The following is an 18,210-nucleotide window of genomic DNA, read 5'->3' as shown; positions in this document are numbered from 1 at the left end:
AATCTTGTTTGCACTCAAGTGCAACAGTTATTCTTTCAACTTGTAATATGCGCACTAGTTAGCGCGGTCACAGTGGTGCTTATCGCGGCCCAAGCTAACTTTATCACTCCACTTGTAATCTAACCCAATGTGTTTATCCCTCTGCAGTGATTCTCTTCTAGGTTGTTGCATACCTCAGCTGAGAGTATCATACAAGGGTGGTTTCATTAGGAGGTGCAAACAAAGATGCCCACAAAGCTAAATAACAAATGGGGAAGAGTGATTTGATTTTGTATCAAAGTCTCCTTTGTGTTTAAACCCCCCCATTTACCTTATTGAGTAGAGCAATGACTAGGTAAACATGGAGTTGCCTTGTACATTCTGGGCATTTAGAACCTTTGTGGTTTAAGGGGGTCACTGTAATGAATGGGTAAGCATAGCACCCACCAGCTAACTCTAGAAGTGTCACATAGAAATAGGGATAAGAGTGATTTGACTTAGCACAAAAAAATTAGTGACACAGTATTTTCATCTTTTTATCTGTGTATTACAAGATTGATGTTCTTGGTGTATCTTACCATATAAAAAAATAAAACAGGAATGTCACGTAAACTCCTAAAGTATACCAAGGGTCGCAAAGCTAAACAACTACAAGTGTGCCACTTGAGGCAAGAAATAGCAATATATACAGCTGGATATGGCTCTGTGATATATTGGAAGTTCTTCACTGTGAGATGCTCTGATGGTTTGTGTCTTGTAGAATCTCCATTACTCGGGTTACAGCTGACATCTCTTTGGCTAAGCGATCTGTACTGAACAATCCAAGTAAACACAATATCATGGAGCGGTCCAACACCCGATCTAGCCTAGGTGAGTCTGCGGGGTCAGAATGATCTGGGAACTGGGTGTGACTAGCAGGAGGACTGAGGTATTAGTCCTGTGGGTGACATTCAGTTGTGGTGCCACGTTAGCAAGTGGGTTAGATGGTAGCATAACAACTTCTGATAAGACGTATAGAAAAAATAATCTGCATTGCTTTCAGACACTGTGCTCGAATCTAGCCCACTGGCAAACTCAGGGCTTCTCTTTATATAAATATATATTTATATCAGTATGGAAATAATATCTCATGCAAAGCTCAAGACCATGCTACTTGCATGCTAAGCCTGATATGTCAGCCTGCACCAGCACAATATGTTTAATGCTTTTTCTCTTGTTTGCAGCGGAAGTGCAGAGTGAAATAGAGCGAATCTTTGAGCTGGCCCGCACTCTACAGCTGGTTGCCCTGGATGCAGACACTATCAACCATCCAGCACAGCTTGCCAAAACTTCCCTGGCACCAATTATAGTTTACATTAAAATCACATCTCCCAAAGTAAGTGTAAGATGGGCTTGTGGGTTTATAATTCCTGCACTGCTCTTTCACATCTCCTGTTTTACCATGTGGGAGGGTCCTCCTGATTTTGTGTTTAATCCTGTCATTACAACCTAACCCTCTGACCTTCAATTTCCTTATGTTCATCAGTCTTTCCCTCTATTAGCAAATATTTCCCTCCTGTTCACACTTTGTGCAATCTGTCCATACTGTTCTCTTCAGTTTTCCCATCTGACCGTCCATCCTCTATAGTTTATTTCATGCACCCTTCCTTCTTGGTGTCCATACTCCCCTATTTCCTTTTTTTCATCATTTCTCCTGCAATCATTTATCACATACATTCCATTGTTCCTCACTCACTAATCCTTGCTTTTTGCCATTCTCTTTACGTATCTATTAATTCTGCTTATCCTGTCAATTGGTCTACTCATCCTGCCTTACATTTTCTATGTATTCTGTTTCCCAGCAATCATTTATATATTATCTCCCTTCAGGTATTACACAGGTTGATAAAATCCAGAGGAAAATCACAAGCAAAACATTTAAATGTACAGATGGTCGCAGCAGACAAATTAGCTCAATGCCCCCCGGTAAGGGTCTTCTTCTATAACATTCATACTCAATCTGTGCCACGCTGAAGTTTTGATGAAGTGTGCTCATAACTGTGAGGTCTTATCAGCCTGAAAATCACGTGCTTGTGCTATAAATATATTTCTGTTGAAGGACATACAGTTTTCATACAATACAATCGTAAATTTTGACTTACCTTGCACGTAATAGAGAATAAAAAGTAAGATGGTGCAATACAGGATTTAGAAGAGCAGGAGGAGGTGATAAAAGTGATGATAGGGGAGATGTGTAAACATTACATGATATTGGATTTTCAAATTGTGCCTCAAACTTTGGGTTACTAATCACCACCAATGTGAGAAATGTGCACTAGCTTGTGATCGTTTAAAGGGACACTGAACCCAATTTTTTTATTTTGTGATTCGAATAGAGCATGAAATTTTAAGAAACTTTCTAATTTACTCCTATTATCAATTTTTCTTGGTTATCTTGCTATCTGTATTTAAAAAAAAAAGGCATCTAAGCTTTTTTTGGTTTAGTACTCTTTTTTTATTGGTGGATTAATTTATCCACCAATCAGCAAGAACAACCCAGTTTGTTCACCAAAAATGGGCCGGCATCTAAACTTACATTCTTGCATTTCAAATAAACATACCAAGAGAATGAAGAAAAATTGATAATAGGCGTAAATTAGAAAGTTAATTAAAATTAATGAATCATTAAAGATAAAATGTGGGTAGTGTCCCTTTAAGTGAAAATGTGCATATTTTCAAAATTCTCCAGCAAATGATTATGCAGGGCTAAAGCCCAAAATATGGAATGGATTGTTAAGAAATTAAGTGCCCGGATAGTTGATCCCAAAATATAAACTTGCAAAACTTTGTCTTTTTGCATTTGTGGACACAAACACATTTAAAAAAAAAATACCCCATTTGTCTATATATTAGCCAGGTTGCTGAATTTCTAGTAGTATAAGCATATATCGTACGCAGTTTAGTGTGTTTATTTCTTACATACAATACATAGTAGATGTTTGATATGCAAATTCTCATCTGTGGTGAGATGTAAAAAATATTAGAGGGACAGTGTACTGTAAAATTGTTTTACCTTAACTGTTTCCAATGACTTGTTATACCAGCTGCAGAGTATAGAATGTATGAGAAATTGATTTGTTTTATTTTTGTATATGAAATGGCTGTTTTTCATATTTTATACCACAACCAAATAAAATGGGATGAGCTTGCAGGGAAATCAGATCTCCTTATTTTTGGGCTAGATTTTGAGTCGCGCACTAACTGTTGCACACTAGCGAAAAGAAGTTTCGCTTGAGCGCATGTTAATTTAACGTGCGTCGGGATAATGCATCTGCAGAACACTGGTTAACTGTTATGCAAGACAAAAAAGTTGCAGAAAACACATAAAAATAATATTTAAAGGGGGGGGGGAGCCGACTACCATTGAGGGAAGACGCACATTTCAGGAGCTCCTGTTACAATGATTTTAAAGGTTCTATTACCTATTTTCTTCATAAATGGAAAGAGTCCACAGCTGCATTCATTACTTTTGGGAAATCAGAACCTGGCCACCAGGAGGAGGCAAAGACACCCCAGCCAAAGGCTTAAATACCTATCCCACTTCCCTCATCCCCCAGTCATTCTTTGCCTTTCGTGCCAGGAGGTTATCAGAGAAGTGTCAGAAGTTTTTCAATAGTCTCTTATGGAGGGTAGTACTCTTCGGCATGGGACTGGAGTTTTAAGTAGTACTGTCAGCCTCTCAGTGAGAGCATGGATGAAAGTTAGAGTCCGAAGATGCAGGGAGAGTCTTTCTGGAAACCATCCCGACTCATATTAACAGCTCCACAAGCAATCAGCGTTGACGAGTTTTGCTGCCTGCTTTCTTCTCTCAAGTCCATTGCAGAGGCGACGCTACTATCTTTCACACTTGAAGGGCCGTGTTCCTGTTCCACGGCATAGATTCCGGTAAGATTGTTTCATTTTCTTTCTTTATGATTGCCTGGTATTACAAATGTTTTCCCGAGAGGCTACCACCTTGCGGGACTAACTATAACTCAGGGTCTCAGTGAGGCTCCTTTTGTATCTTAGAATCAAGGGTTAATATCTCCTGTGGGGGGTTATTGAATGGGGGGTAATCATGTTTATGTGATTCGACCTGCTTATGTGTGGTGTTACTTAGGATCTTGGCTAGGAATACAACGGCCTTTGGAAGTGACGCGGCCTTTACGGTTGAGCACGCTTTTTCTTGACCGCACGGTGCATCTGGTGACCGGGCGTGGTCACATTTTGACTCTCCATTTCCGCATTCCTGACCGTGGGACGACGGAACATTTCTGGTCCGCTGGTGTTGGGTCCTTGGAGGTGGTGAGTGCCCCAGCGATTGTTAGTGTCAGGTGTCGTTTACTTTTCTTATTTGGTCCGGTTTTTGTATTCAATATCCCAGTTATGGAGGATTCTGGTAATGGGGAGATGAACGTCTCTGACTCAGAGACTATTTCTCGTGAGGAATACAAATTAGCCCAGTTTAATACATGCCCTTCAGTTATGTTCAGAATGCCGTTTTAGAGTGCTCAATTCCTCGGGATCGGGGAATCAAGGAGCCGCTGAGCCATCCGTCTCTGGGGGTCCCGTTCCCCGAGTGGCGAGTTCCCTACCACCAACTCTTACTACACATGCAGTTAACCCAGATTTTGCTTATCCTTCTCTGGAAGGTGGCTTGTTCCTCCCGGACGTTATGGCACGTTTTCGCATGTCCATTATTATGGCGCTGGCGCATCTGCAGCTACCGGAAGTGTACTTACGATATTGTATGTGTTCTGTTGACTGGGGCTCTTCAGGCCTGGGATGGCCTGCTCAGCTATTGGGGGGAACGACTGTCCCTGAGGCATCAGGGGGGTCAACCTTTGGGGTCGGGGTCGTCTTCTGCTCCGGCGAGGGTATGCTGTGCCTTTCATTATAGACTGTCGCGCCTTTGTGTCCTTTTGAGGCACGTTCTGGCGTTGTTGGAGGATCCCATCCTTAACGGATGCAGGAATTCTCAGTCTTCTACTTCGAACAGCTTGCAGAATTAGCTATATGAGGATGAAGTAATCTTCTTATAGCCTTGTTTATTGAGTATCCTTCCTTCCTGAGCTGGAAGAACATGATCCCGGTCCTGCGGGTATGTCTGTTCTTCTAGGGCAATAACCTAAGGGTTGCCTTAGCTTTTATTTTATCCGGTTAGAATGATTTTTTATTTGAGCACATGTTTATGTATTTCCTTCAGAAATTGTTTCTGGAATCGATACTCTACGGAAGTTTGTTTGATGTGAGGACATGTTAGTCCTATGTTTCAAAAAGAAAAAAAAAAAAGAAAAAATGTTTGCTGTCTACTCCCCATCCCTGGGGATGACTGTTTGTAACCTTGACAGTATTGACCCTGAGTTTCAGGCTGGTCCTGATTGGGTTCGGGCCCTTCTGTCTTGCGGCCTATTTCAGACACGTGACACCTGTTCTGTCTGGCTGGTCCGGTTGAGGCGCAGAGTGTTCACATTATTATTTGTGTTATTCAGCTAAGCATTCTGTGAGGGCCTGAGCGTGAGTGAGGCATGGGGGATTGGTTCAGTCCTTGTTAGCCCCTCTAGCTGGTCGACTGGGATTTGGTGAAGTTCCGCTGCGACACACTCTGTTCTCCGTTATTTCTTCAGAAAGAGGCGTGTTTTCTTCTCTGCGTGGGTTGGGAGGTGGAGGACTGTGGGCCTCCTTTGCCGTCGGCCCTGACGGTCTTGCCTTTCAGGGGCTCCTTGGTATTGTCCTTTTTGGACTTGTTCCTTTTGGGGTGCTCTTCCGTCGGGTCGAGATTTCTGGGCCTTATCCGTTTCTCCTTAGCGGTTTTAACTGCTTTATGGGGAGGGCCTTGTGGTTTTTCCTTAGGTTGTTAGGCTATGTTGTCTCCTTCTCCGAGCTTTGCTTGGGGTTTTTGTTCTACCGGGGTTTGGGATACTCTGCACTCTTTTTCCTTGAGTGTGGTCCTCCGGTTATGTACTCTGAGGAGATATGGAGACTTGCCTTTGTTCTACTCGAGCTTCGAGTGACTTTGCTCCTTAAGGTTCTCCCTTGGTCTCTAGAAGTCTTGGCACGCCTCTGTCATGCTCCAGCTCCTTTTTGGAGTGTTTGGACTCTTGTAAGGGGTGTTCTTTTCCTTTTGGGTTGAGATTGGTGAGTGAATCTTGTTCCCGTTCTCCGGGCTAGTCTGGTTATTCAGTATACGCAATTGATTCCACAGCAACTCCTGCTCACAGGAAATCAAAGTCTTTAGTATAAGATAAAAAGAAATTCTTTATTGGTGGTGAATACAAGTTAAAATCATGGGGGGGGGGGGAAGCAAGCAGCTCACATCAGCAGGAAAGAATATCCGGCAGTGCAGGAAACAGTAGACATGTTTTGTGTGGGATCTCCACACTTGTTCACTGCTATAGCCTGCCCTTACTGGAATGCCCTTTTAAAGGGATACACTTCGAAAATTAAATTAAACACACATGTGATAGTTAACACCTTCCTGACTGTATAGTGAAGCTATATTGCACTCAACCAGTTGAAAGTGGCTATACAATTAGATCATACTGCATATTAATAATAAAAAACACATATACAATCATATAATATAATGAGATGGGAGATAAAGGACAAGATAGCACAAATACAATTTAACAGAATATATGTGCTGAGGATAATTAAATAAACAAGTTGACATCTGACTCCATGTTTATTCCTAGAGGGTGTCTAGTATTTAGTATAAATATCCACTGAGCTTCCTTATAACTAAGGCCTAGATTTAGAGTTCGGCGGTAGCCGTCAAAACCAGCGTTAGAGGCTCCTAACGCTGGTTTTGGCCGCCCGCTGGTATTTGGAGTCAGTGATTAAAGGGTCTAACGCTCACTTTACAGCCGCGACTTTTCCATACCGCAGATCCCCCCTACGCCATTTGCGTAGCCTATCTTTTCAATGGGATCTTTCTAACGCTGGTATTTAGAGTCGTTTCTGCAGTGAGCGTTAGAGCTCTAACGACAAGATTCCAGCCGCCTGAAAATAGCAGGAGTTAAGAGCTTTCTGGCTAACGCCGGTTTATAAAGCTCTTAACTACTGTACCCTAAAGTACACTAACACCCATAAACTACCTATGTACCCCTAAACCGAGGTCCCCCCACATCGCCGCCACTTCGATTAAAAATTTTAACCCCTAATCTTCCGACCGCCACCTACGTTATACTTATGTACCCCTAATCTGCTGCCCCTAACCCCGCCGACCCCTATATTACATTTATTAACCCCTAATCTGCCCCCCACAACATCGCCGCCAGCTACTTAAAATAATTAACCCCTAATCTTCCGACCGCAAAGCGCCGCCACCTACGTTATCCCTATGTACCCCTAATCTGCTACCCCTAACACCGCCGACCCCTATATTATATTTATTATCCCCTAATCTGCCCCCCCTCAACGTCGCCGACACCTGCCTACACTTATTAACCCCTAATCTGCCGAGCGGACCGCACCGCTACTATAATAAAGTTATTAACCCCTAACCCGCCTCACTACCCCTATCATAAATAGTATTAACCCCTAATCTGCCCTCCCTAACATCGCCGACACCTAACTTCAATTATTAACCCCTAATCTTCCGATCGGAGCTCACCGCTATTCTAATAAATGTATTAACCCCCTAAAGCTAAGTCTAACCCTAACACTAACACCCCCCTAACTTAAATATAATTTTAATCTAACGAAATAAATTAACTCTTATTAAATAAATTAATCCTATTTAAAGCTAAATACTTACCTGTAAAATAAATCCTAATATAGCTACAATATAAATTATAATTATATTATAGCTATTTTAGGATTAATATTTATTTTACAGGCAACTTGGTATTTATTTTAACTAGGTACAATAGCTATTAAATAGTTAATACCTATTTAATAGTTACCTAGTTAAAATAAATACAAAATTACCTGTAAAATAAATCCTAACCTAAGATATAATTAAACCTAACACTACCCTATCAATAAATTAATTAAATAAACTACCTACAATTACCTACAATTAACCTAACACTACACTATCAATAAATAAATTAAATACAATTGCTACAAATAAATACAATTAAATAAACTAGCTAAAGTACAAAAAATAAAAAAGAACTAAGTTACAGAAAATAAAAAAATATTTACAAACATAAGAAAAATATTACAACAATTTTAAACTAATTACACCTACTCTAAGCCCCTAATAAAATAACAAAGCCCCCCAAAATAAATAATTCCCTACCCTATTCTAAATTTAAAAAGTTACAAGCTGTTTTACCTTACCAGCCCTGAACAGGGCCCCTTTGCGGGGCATGCCCCAAGAAGTTCAGCTCTTTTGCCTGTAAAAGAAAACATACAATACCCCCCCCCCAACATTACAACCCACCACCCACATACCCCTAATCTAACCCAAACCCCCCTTAAATAAACCTAACACTAAGCCCCTGAAGATCTTCCTACCTTGTCTTCACCATACCAGGTTCACCGATCCGTCCTGGCTCCGATATCTTCATCCAACCCAAGCGGGGGCTAGACATCCACTGAAGAAGTCCAGAAGAGGGTCCAAAGTCTTCCTCCTATCCGGCAAGAAGAGGACATCCGGACCGGCAAACATCTTCTCCAAGCGGCATCTTCGATCTTCTTCCATCCGGTGCGGAGCGGGTCCATCTTGAAGCAGGCGACGCGGATCCATCCTCTTCTTCCGATGTCTCCCGACGAATGACGGTTCCTTTAAGGGACGTCATCCAAGATGGCGTCCCTCGAATTCCGATTGGCTGATAGGATTCTATCAGCCAATCTGAATTAAGGTAGGAATTTTCTGATTGGCTGATGGAATCAGCCAATCAGAATCTAGTTCAATCCGATTGGCCGATCCAATCAGCCAATCAGATTGAGCTCGCATTCTATTGGCTGATCGGAACAGCCAATAGAATGCGAGCTCAATCTGATTGGCTGATTGGATCAGCCAATCGGATTGAACTTGATTCTGATTGGCTGATTCCATCAGCCAATCAGAAAATTCCTACCTTAATTCCGATTGGCTGATAGAATCCTATCAGCCAATCGGAATTCGAGGGACGCCATCTTGGATGACGTCCCTTAAAGGAACCGTCATTCGTCGGGAGACATCGGAAGAAGAGGATGGATCCGCGTCGCCTGCTTCAAGATGGCCCCGCTCCGCACCGGATGGAAGAAGATCGAAGATGCCGCTTGGAGAAGATGTTTGCCGGTCCGGATGTCCTCTTCTTGCCGGATAGGAGGAAGACTTTGGACCCTCTTCTGGACTTCTTCAGTGGATGTCTAGCCCCCGCTTGGGTTGGATGAAGATATCGGAGCCAGGACGGATCGGTGAACCTGGTATGGTGAAGACAAGGTAGGAAGATCTTCAGGGGCTTAGTGTTAGGTTTATTTAAGGGGGGTTTGGGTTAGATTAGGGGTATGTGGGTGGTGGGTTGTAATGTTGGGGGGGGGGGGTATTGTATGTTTTCTTTTACAGGCAAAAGAGCTGAACTTCTTGGGGCATGCCCCGCAAAGGGCCCTGTTCAGGGCTGGTAAGGTAAAAGAGCTTGTAACTTTTTAAATTTAGAATAGGGTAGGGAATTATTTATTTTGGGGGCTTTGTTATTTTATTAGGGGGCTTAGAGTAGGTGTAATTAGTTTAAAATTGTTGTAATATTTTTCTTATGTTTGTAAATATTTTTTTATTTTCTGTAACTTAGTTCTTTTTTATTTTTTGTACTTTAGCTAGTTTATTTAATTGTATTTATTTGTAGCAATTGTATTTAATTTATTTATTGATAGTGTAGTGTTAGGTTAATTGTAGGTAATTGTAGGTAGTTTATTTAATTAATTTATTGATAGGGTAGTGTTAGGTTTAATTATATCTTAGGTTAGGATTTATTTTACAGGTAATTTTGTATTTATTTTAACTAGGTAACTATTAAATAGGTATTAACTATTTAATAGCTATTGTACCTGGTTAAAATAAATACCAAGTTGCCTGTAAAATAAATATTAATCCTAAAATAGCTATAATATAATTATAATTTATATTGTAGCTATATTAGGGTTTATTTTACAGGTAAGTATTTAGCTTTAAATAGGATTAATTTATTTAATAAGAGTTAATTTATTTCGTTATATGTAAATTATATTTAAGTTAGGGGGGTGTTAGTGTTAGGGTTAGACTTAGCTTTAGGGGTTAATACATTTATTAGAATAGCGGTGAGCTCCGATCGGAAGATTAGGGGTTAATAATTGAAGGTAGGTGTCGGCGATGTTAGGGAGGGCAGATTAGGGGTTAATACTATTTATGATAGGGTTAGTGAGACGGATTAGGGGTTAATAACTTTATTATAGTAGCGCTCAGGTCCGCTCGGCAGATTAGGGGTTAATAAGTGTAAGGTTAGGGGTGTTTAGACTCGGGGTACATGTTAGAGTGTTAGGTGCAGACGTAGGAAGTGTTTCCCCATAGGAAACAATGGGGCTGCGTTAGGAGCTGAACGCTGCTTTTTTGCAGGTGTTAGGTTTTTTTTCAGCTCAAACAGTCCCATTGTTTCCTATGGGAGAATCGTGCACCGAGCACGTTTTTGAGGCTGGCCGCGTCCGTAAGCAACTCTGGTATCGAGAGTTGCATTTGCGGTAAAAATGCCCTACGCTCCTTTTTTGGAGCCTAACGCAGCATTTGTTTTAACTCTCGATACCAGAGTTAAATTTATGGTGCGGCCAGAAAAAAGCCCGCGGAGCGTTAACAGCCCTTTTACCGCCGAACTCTAAATCTAGGCCTAAGTTTGTACTCCCTATCCCTTCCTCTCTTGTGTCTAGGGATGTAGTCAATTGCCTGAAAGGATGCCAATGATGAGTCTGCATCGTGCATATTTTTAAAGTGTTTTGCAACTGGAGTAAAAATCTCGGGATTGTCAATATCTCTAATATGCTCAAGTGCTCTATCTCTGAGCATCCTTTGTTTTCCCTACATATTGAATTTGGCACCCCCTGCAGGTCAGGAGATACATATGTGGAATTGCAGTTTAAATTGTATCTGATTTGATAAGTGTTATTAGAGACTGAGGATTTGAAAGATTCGCCCTCTGTGACATAATTGCAAGTCTTGCAAATTCTAGACTTGCACCTGTAAAAGCCTAACCTCTTAGGTAACCAGGTGCGCATATTGTGTTCAGGTAGTTGTGAAGGAGCCACCATGTTTCCTATGGTTTTTGCTTTTCTTGCAACAAATTTGCATCCATTACTCGCCACCTTCTCCAAACTGGGGTCAGTGGCAAGAATGGTTAAGCATTCTTTTACAAGGTTACAGATTTTATGAAATTCCTGACTGTAAGGAGTGCTAAAAATTAGCTTGTCCCTACTAGCTTGAGTTTTGGAGCTGGCCAAATCAGCCCGTTTGTATTCCAACAGGGTATCACGTGGTATTAAGTTAACTTTTTCTCTTGTTGCCTGTAATAGGTTAGATGGATAACCCCGCTCAGAAAGTCTCTCATCCAAAATATCAATTTGTTCCCTGTATGCTGTGTCATTTGAACAGATTGTTTTGGTCCGTGTATATTGGCCTTTTGGTATAGCCTTCAGGACATGTCGTGGGTGGCATGATTTGTAATTTAAAATTGTATTGCCACCCGTTGGTTTCCTATAAAGGCAGGTGTCAATAATGCGTGTTGATGTATTTGCCCTAAGCTCAATATCCAAAAATTTGATTTGAGATGGGTGTTGCTCAAAAGTAAATTTAAGATTTGCTTCATTATTATGCAAATATTTAACAAAATTTACAACACTGTCCTCATCTCCATTCCACACCAGCAGCAGATCATCTATGTACCGGCCAAAATAAATAATATGAGTTTTGAAAGGGTTGTCACCCCCATAGACGTGGAACAGCTCCCACCATCCCATATAGAGATTGGCGTAGGAGGGGGCAAACTTGGCCCCCATAGCTGTTCCACGTCTCTGGAGGTAACAACACCCCTCAAACAAAAAGAAATTATGAGTGAGTAAAAATTCAATGGCCAAAGTAAGAAATTGCTTGATGTTTTCGGAATAATTTGAATGATTATCCAAAAGAAAAGAAACTGCATTCAATCCCTGCTGGTGTGGAATGGAGGTGTAAAGGGACACCACGTCTATGGTAACAAAACGGTAGTTTTGTTCCCACTCAATAGCCTGTACAGTTCTCAGAACCTGAGTTGCATCTCTGATGTAGCTCATAAGATTACAGACCAGAGGCTGCAAAAGGGAATCAACAAATTCCGAGAGTGGTTCCAATAGAGAACCTACCCCGGATATGATGGGGCGTCCAGGGGGCCTAAGTGCATCCTTGTGCAGTTTAGGCAAAAAATAAAAAATGGGAGTAAGCAGAGTCTTAGGGAGTAGTGCATCCATTAATGAGGGTAAAATAACACCTTTCTGTAGGCCAAAAATTAGTATGTCTTCCACTAAAGGTGTGTAGGCAACAGTGGAATTAAAAGTTAGTTTTTTTATAAACCTCCATATCATTAAGTTGCCTAAGTGACTCATGTACATAATACTCCCTGTCCATCACAACCACATTCCCTCCCTAGTCTGATTCTTTAATGACCAAAGCTGAATTGGACCCCAGGGTTTTTAGGGCTTGACGTTTTTCCAGCGCAAAGTTGTGTTTGAACAAATCTTTTTTTCTTTTATTGCCAGAGTGGATTTCTTTTGATAAGGCTATCAGTTTCTTTTCAACCGTGCACTGGAAGACATCTATGTTTTTGCTCCTACTTTGTACTGGGTAGAAATGACTCTAAATACTAGACACCCTCTAGGAATAAACATGGAATCAGATGTCAACTTGTTTATTTAATTATCCTCAGCACATATATTCTGTTAAATTGTATTTGTGCTATCTTGTCCTTTATCTCCCATCTCATTATATTATAGGATTGTAGATGTGTTTTTTATTATTAATATGCAGTATGATCTAATTGTATAGCCACTTTCAACTGTTTGAGTGCAATATAGCTTCACTATACAGGCAGGAAGGTGTTAACTATCACGTGTGTTTAATTTAATTTTCTAAGTGTATCCCTTTAAAAGGGCATTCCGGTAAGTGCAGACTATAGCAGTGAACAAGTGTGGAGATCCCACACGAAACATGTCTGCTGTTTCCTGCTGATGTGAGCTGCTTGCTCCCCCATGATTTTAACTTGTATTCACCACCAATAAAGATTTTCTTTTTATCTTATACTAAAGACTTTGATTTCCTGTGAGCAGGAGTTGCTGTGGAATCAATTGCGTATACTGGAACTTTGTTTGCGTTCTAACGGGGACGCTTTCCAGCTGCACCCTCTACCAGGAACAGGCTCCCTTTGACGTGTGCACGCTGAAGAAACGCTGCCGGATATACACGTGGTGCAGGTGAGCGCCGTAGATCTATTGCTTCTTAAGTGTCGGGTTATTCCCCGGTGAGGTCTGATTTTTCAGACGGGGTATTCGTGTTCCCTGGGGTGTTGTTTGTTTTAAATAATTCTGGGGCTCGGGCCTATAGTTTTGTTTGGGATCTTTCTGGAAGTTCGGAAACTTATAATCCTGTGGCTGGTCAGTTTTTCCCAGGGAACATAGGCTGTGGCCTAAGGAATGGCTAGTTAAGCCTGCTAGCAGCTTGGCCAGGTTCTGGGCGCTCTCGGATGCGCTACTTATGGCTTGCCTCGTCTTTTGAACAATGTATATTCCCCTTTGTGGGGAGTTCTCTCTGTGTTCTTCGGGACATCTGGATGTTTTTCATTCGGCTTTTGTTTTCATCAGACTTGGCTCATGCCTTGTGAGCATGTACACTGTTCTTATATGTGCTCTTCCGTTTGGGGGGGGGGTTGTTTAATCTTTCTTTTGAAGGGGGCGGTTCCTCTCTCTGGAGGGTTGTTATCCTGTCTTGTGTGCAGGAGGATGGAACAGGTATTTCTGTCTAATCTAGAGGTTCCAGAGGCTACACTCCCTGAGGAGCCTAAGATCCCTAAATTAGACAGGGTTTACGAAGATAGGAAGGTCCCTTTGACTTTTCCTGTGCCAGTTAAGATGGCAAATATAATTAGTAACTAATGGGAAAGAGTAGGAACTTCTTTTTCCCCCCTCGTCTACCTTTTAAAAAATTCCCGGTCCCTTACTCTCAATTAGATTTGTGGGGCTCCATCCCGAAGGTGGATGGCGCTATCTCCACGCTGGCTAAGCCTACTACTATCCCTCTGGAGGATAGTTCTTCTTTAAGAGAGCCTATGGATAAAAAATGGAAACTTTTCTGAGGAAGATGTTTCAACATACAGGGTTTTTATTTCAACCGGCGGCAGCTGTAGCCGCGGTTGCTGGAGCAGCTACCTACTGGTGCAAAACTCTGTCGGAGCATATTGAGGTGGAGACTCCCCTCAAGGATATTCAGAAAAGAATAAAGGCACTGGGAATTGCTAACTCCTTCATCTGTGACACAAATATGCAGATTATTCGCATAAATGCAAAGGATGCTGGCTTTGCGGTTCTAGCCTGCCGGGCTCTCTGGTTGAAGTCTTGGTCTGCGGATATGACTTCTAAATCCAGACTCCTTTCTCTTCCCTTCAAGGGGAAGATTTTATTTGGTCCAGGGCTGGACTTCATTATCTCTACAGTTACCGGAGGGGAAGGTGCCTTCCTACCGCAGGATAAGAAGAATAGGCCTAAGGGACGGCAACTGTATAATTTTTGTTCCTTTCGTGCTGACAAGTCGGTCCTCTTCCTAGTCCAACCAGCCAAAGAGTACTTGGAAGCCGGCTCAATCCTGGAATAAATCCAAACAGACTAAGAAGCCTGCCGAGAACAAATCGGCATGAAGGGGCGGCCCCCAATCCGGGATCGAATCGAGTAGGGGGCAGCCTGTCTCTTTTTTCAGATGCTTGGTTCCAGGATGTACAGGATCCTTGGGTCCTGGAGGTTGTATCTCAAGGATACAGGATAGGATTCAAGTCTCATCCGACCAGAAAAGAGGGCTGCCGCCTTAGGTTGTGTACGGGATCTCTCCTCTCTAGGAGTAATTGTCCCGGTACCTACAGCAGAAAGAGGTTTGGAGTTTTATTCAAACCTTTTCGTGGTTTCAAGGAAGGAGGGACCTTTCCATCCAATTCTGGACCTAAAGTGCCTATACAAGTTTCTGAGTGTTCCCTCTTTCAAGATGGAAACAATACGGTCAATCCTGCCTCTGGTTCTCAAAGGACAGTTTATGACCACGATAGACCTGAAGGATGCATACTTTCACATCCCGATTCACAGGGAACATTTTCAGTTCCTGAGGTTTGCTTTTCTGGATCAGCACTTCCAGTTCATAGCTCTTCCGTTTGGCCTAGCTACTGCTCCAAGGATATTTACAAAGGTTCTGGGGGCTCTTCTAGCCATTGCCAGAACACGCGGTATTGCAGTAGTGCCTTACCTGGACGATATCTTGGTACAGGCACCATCTTTTCGTCTAGCAGAAGAACATTCAGAGTCCCTTCTGTCTTCTTCAATCACATGGATGGAAGATAAACTTGGAAAAGAGGGGAGGGGGGCGAATGGCCAACTGAGATGGCTGTGTTACACTGAAGCTCCGTTACAGAGAAGGGTGTAAAGCTACTTAAAGACTCCAGACTAGCACCGAATTACCCAGCTTGGCTAGAAATGAACTGTTGATCAACATGGGCATCCAATAAAGTGAAGATTGGCCACAAAAACATTGTGTAGGCAATGATTGCTGTGTACAAAGTATGAGACCTATCGCCATCTTGCAAGCGCTATGTGATAAGGCCATATAACATTTAGGTAAACAACACGCTGCCACAGGACGAACCCGGGTTGTCTCCTTTCCTTTTACTGGCTTCTTGCTTCAAAAGGAACCCACTCTGTGAAAAGTCTATATACTAGTAGCATAGCCACCCACTACGGAGCGCCACGTGTGCTGCTGAAACTGCGCACTCTATACTTGGTTTTGATCCTGCAGCAACATAGCAACATTTCTCCTCAATAAGTTGATGACACATGCCCATAGCTTAATTACTGACATAACTTAAGCAACAGGCATACAGTTTGTCTTTACCGAACAGACGCAGGCATTGCCTGGTGGATTACTGCTGAATACATTGTGCCTATTATAAGTATAGAACATAGTGTGTAAACCTAATCCACTAATTTGTAAAATAACCCCCAGTTTGACTACTCTATTTTATACACTTATCTAGCACCTATGTTATGTAGGGATTAAGACTCTATACTATAACATTTCAATGGTGGTGAGTAGTGCACACCCCCTTTCCTATTTCCGTTGTTCCCAGTAACAACGGGTCATATCCTCTAATCCCTGCCCGTGATTGTTCTGTGTGAACAAACTCCCCAGGGGGCTGTGCACTGTAGATAACTGTAAAAGAAGATAAACATTTACTTTGCTTATATCTACTTGCCCTTGAAATAGCAAAGCAAAATGTCACAAAGAAAGGGTAATTACCCTGATAAGGGCCAGAAGACAATTTTCTCTTGTAAGGTGTATCCAGTCCACGGATCATCCATTACTTGTGGGATATTCTCCTTCCCAACAGGAAGCTGCAAGAGGATCACCCACAGCAGAGCTGTCTATATAACTCCTCCTCTAACTGCCACTACCAGTCATTCTCTTGCAGCTCTCGACAAGAAAGGAAGTAGCTAGAGAGATGTGGTGTTTTTATTTAGTATATCTTCAATCAAAAGTTTGTTATTTTCAAATGGTACCGGAGTTGTACTATTTTAGCCTCAGGCAGAAAGTAGAAGAAGAGTCTGCCTGTGGTCTTTGATGATCTTAGCAGGTTGTAACTAAGATCCATTGCTGTTCTCACACATAACTGAAGAGAGAGGTAACTTCAGCTGGGGGAATGGCGTGCAGGGTCTCCTACTATGAGGTATGTGCAGTTTAAATTTTTCTAGAGAAATGAATATGCTAGAAAATGCTGTTAATACCGGATTTATTTAAGGTAAACCTGATTACAGTGATTTAATAACGACTAGTATCATGCTTGCTGTAAAAGGTAATATTCTTATTACTTTCTCACATTACTGAAAAATAAAACGTTTGCTGCAAGTGTTTAAACTTTTTTTATACATATTGGTGATAAAACTTTATTGGGGCCCAGTTTTTTCCACATGGCTGGCTAGATTTTGCCTAGGGATAGTTTTGTTAAGCCCTCTCACTGTGAATACAGGTTGGGAGGGGCCTATTTTCGCGCCTAAATGCGCATTAGATTTTGCAGTTTCCCTGAAGGAGTCCCCTGAACACTTAGGACCTCTCTAAAGGGTTTTTGTGCCTTTCGTTATATGGGCAGGTAGGGCCACAGCAGAGCTGTGGCAGTTTTGTTGTGACTGTTGAAAAACGTTTATATCGTTTTTTTTATCCGTTTTTGAAACTAAGGGGTTAATCATCTATTTGCAAGTGGGTGCAATGCTCTGTTAGTCTATTATACACACTGTAAAAAATTCGTAAGATTTACTGCTTTTTATCACTGTTTTTCAATTTCTGACAAAATTTGTTTCTCTTAAAGGCACAGTACCGTTTTTATTTTTTGCTTGTTTACATTTATCAAAAGTGTTTTTCAAGCTTGCTGGTCTCATTGCTAGTCTGTTTAAACATGTCTGACATAGAGGAAACTCCTTGTTCATTATGTTTAGAAGCGATTGTGGAACCCCCTCTTAGAATGTGTACCAAATGTACTGATTTCACTTTAAGTTATAAAGATCATATTCTGTCTTTAAAAGATTTATCACCAGAGGAAACTGACAAGGGGGAAGTTATGCCGACTAACTCGCCCCACGTGTCAGAACCTTTGACTCCCGCTCAAGGGACTCCCGCTCAAGAGGCGCCAAGTACATCTAGCGCGCCCATGGCGTTTACTTTACAAGACATGGCGGCAGTTATGGATCATACCCTTACAGCGGTATTGTCCAAACTACCAGGGTTACAAGGAAAGCGAGACAGCTCTGGGGCTAGAAAAAATACAGAGCACTCTGACGCTTTAGTAGCTATGTCTGATATCCCCTCACAATATGCAGAAGCTGAGGCAGGAGAGCTTCTTTCTGTGGGTGATTTTTCTGACTCGGGGAAGGTGCTTCAACCTGATTCTGATATGTCAACATTTAAATTTAAGCTTGAACACCTCCGCGCGTTGCTCAGGGAGGTTTTAGCTACTCTGGATGACTGTGACACCATTATAGTGCCAG

General features: G+C 41.8%; 1 protein-coding gene across 3 annotated transcripts in view; it reads left to right on the top strand.

The window, feature by feature from the left end:
• Positions 1 to 18,210, top strand: part of CACNB1 (calcium voltage-gated channel auxiliary subunit beta 1) — a 163,684-nt gene that overhangs the window by 101,886 nt on the left and 43,588 nt on the right. For all 3 annotated transcript variants that reach the window (XM_053697902.1, XM_053697886.1, XM_053697894.1), the window contains 3 exons: positions 740 to 849; positions 1,203 to 1,354; positions 1,849 to 1,944. In XM_053697902.1, coding sequence (XP_053553877.1) covers positions 740 to 849; positions 1,203 to 1,354; positions 1,849 to 1,944 — 358 coding nt within the window. The remainder of the gene's footprint in view (positions 1 to 739; positions 850 to 1,202; positions 1,355 to 1,848; positions 1,945 to 18,210) is intronic.

Source organism: Bombina bombina, chromosome 1, assembly GCF_027579735.1.
Source record: "Bombina bombina isolate aBomBom1 chromosome 1, aBomBom1.pri, whole genome shotgun sequence".
Lineage (NCBI taxonomy): Eukaryota > Metazoa > Chordata > Amphibia > Anura > Bombinatoridae > Bombina > Bombina bombina.
This window is presented reverse-complemented; position numbering and strand designations above follow the sequence as displayed.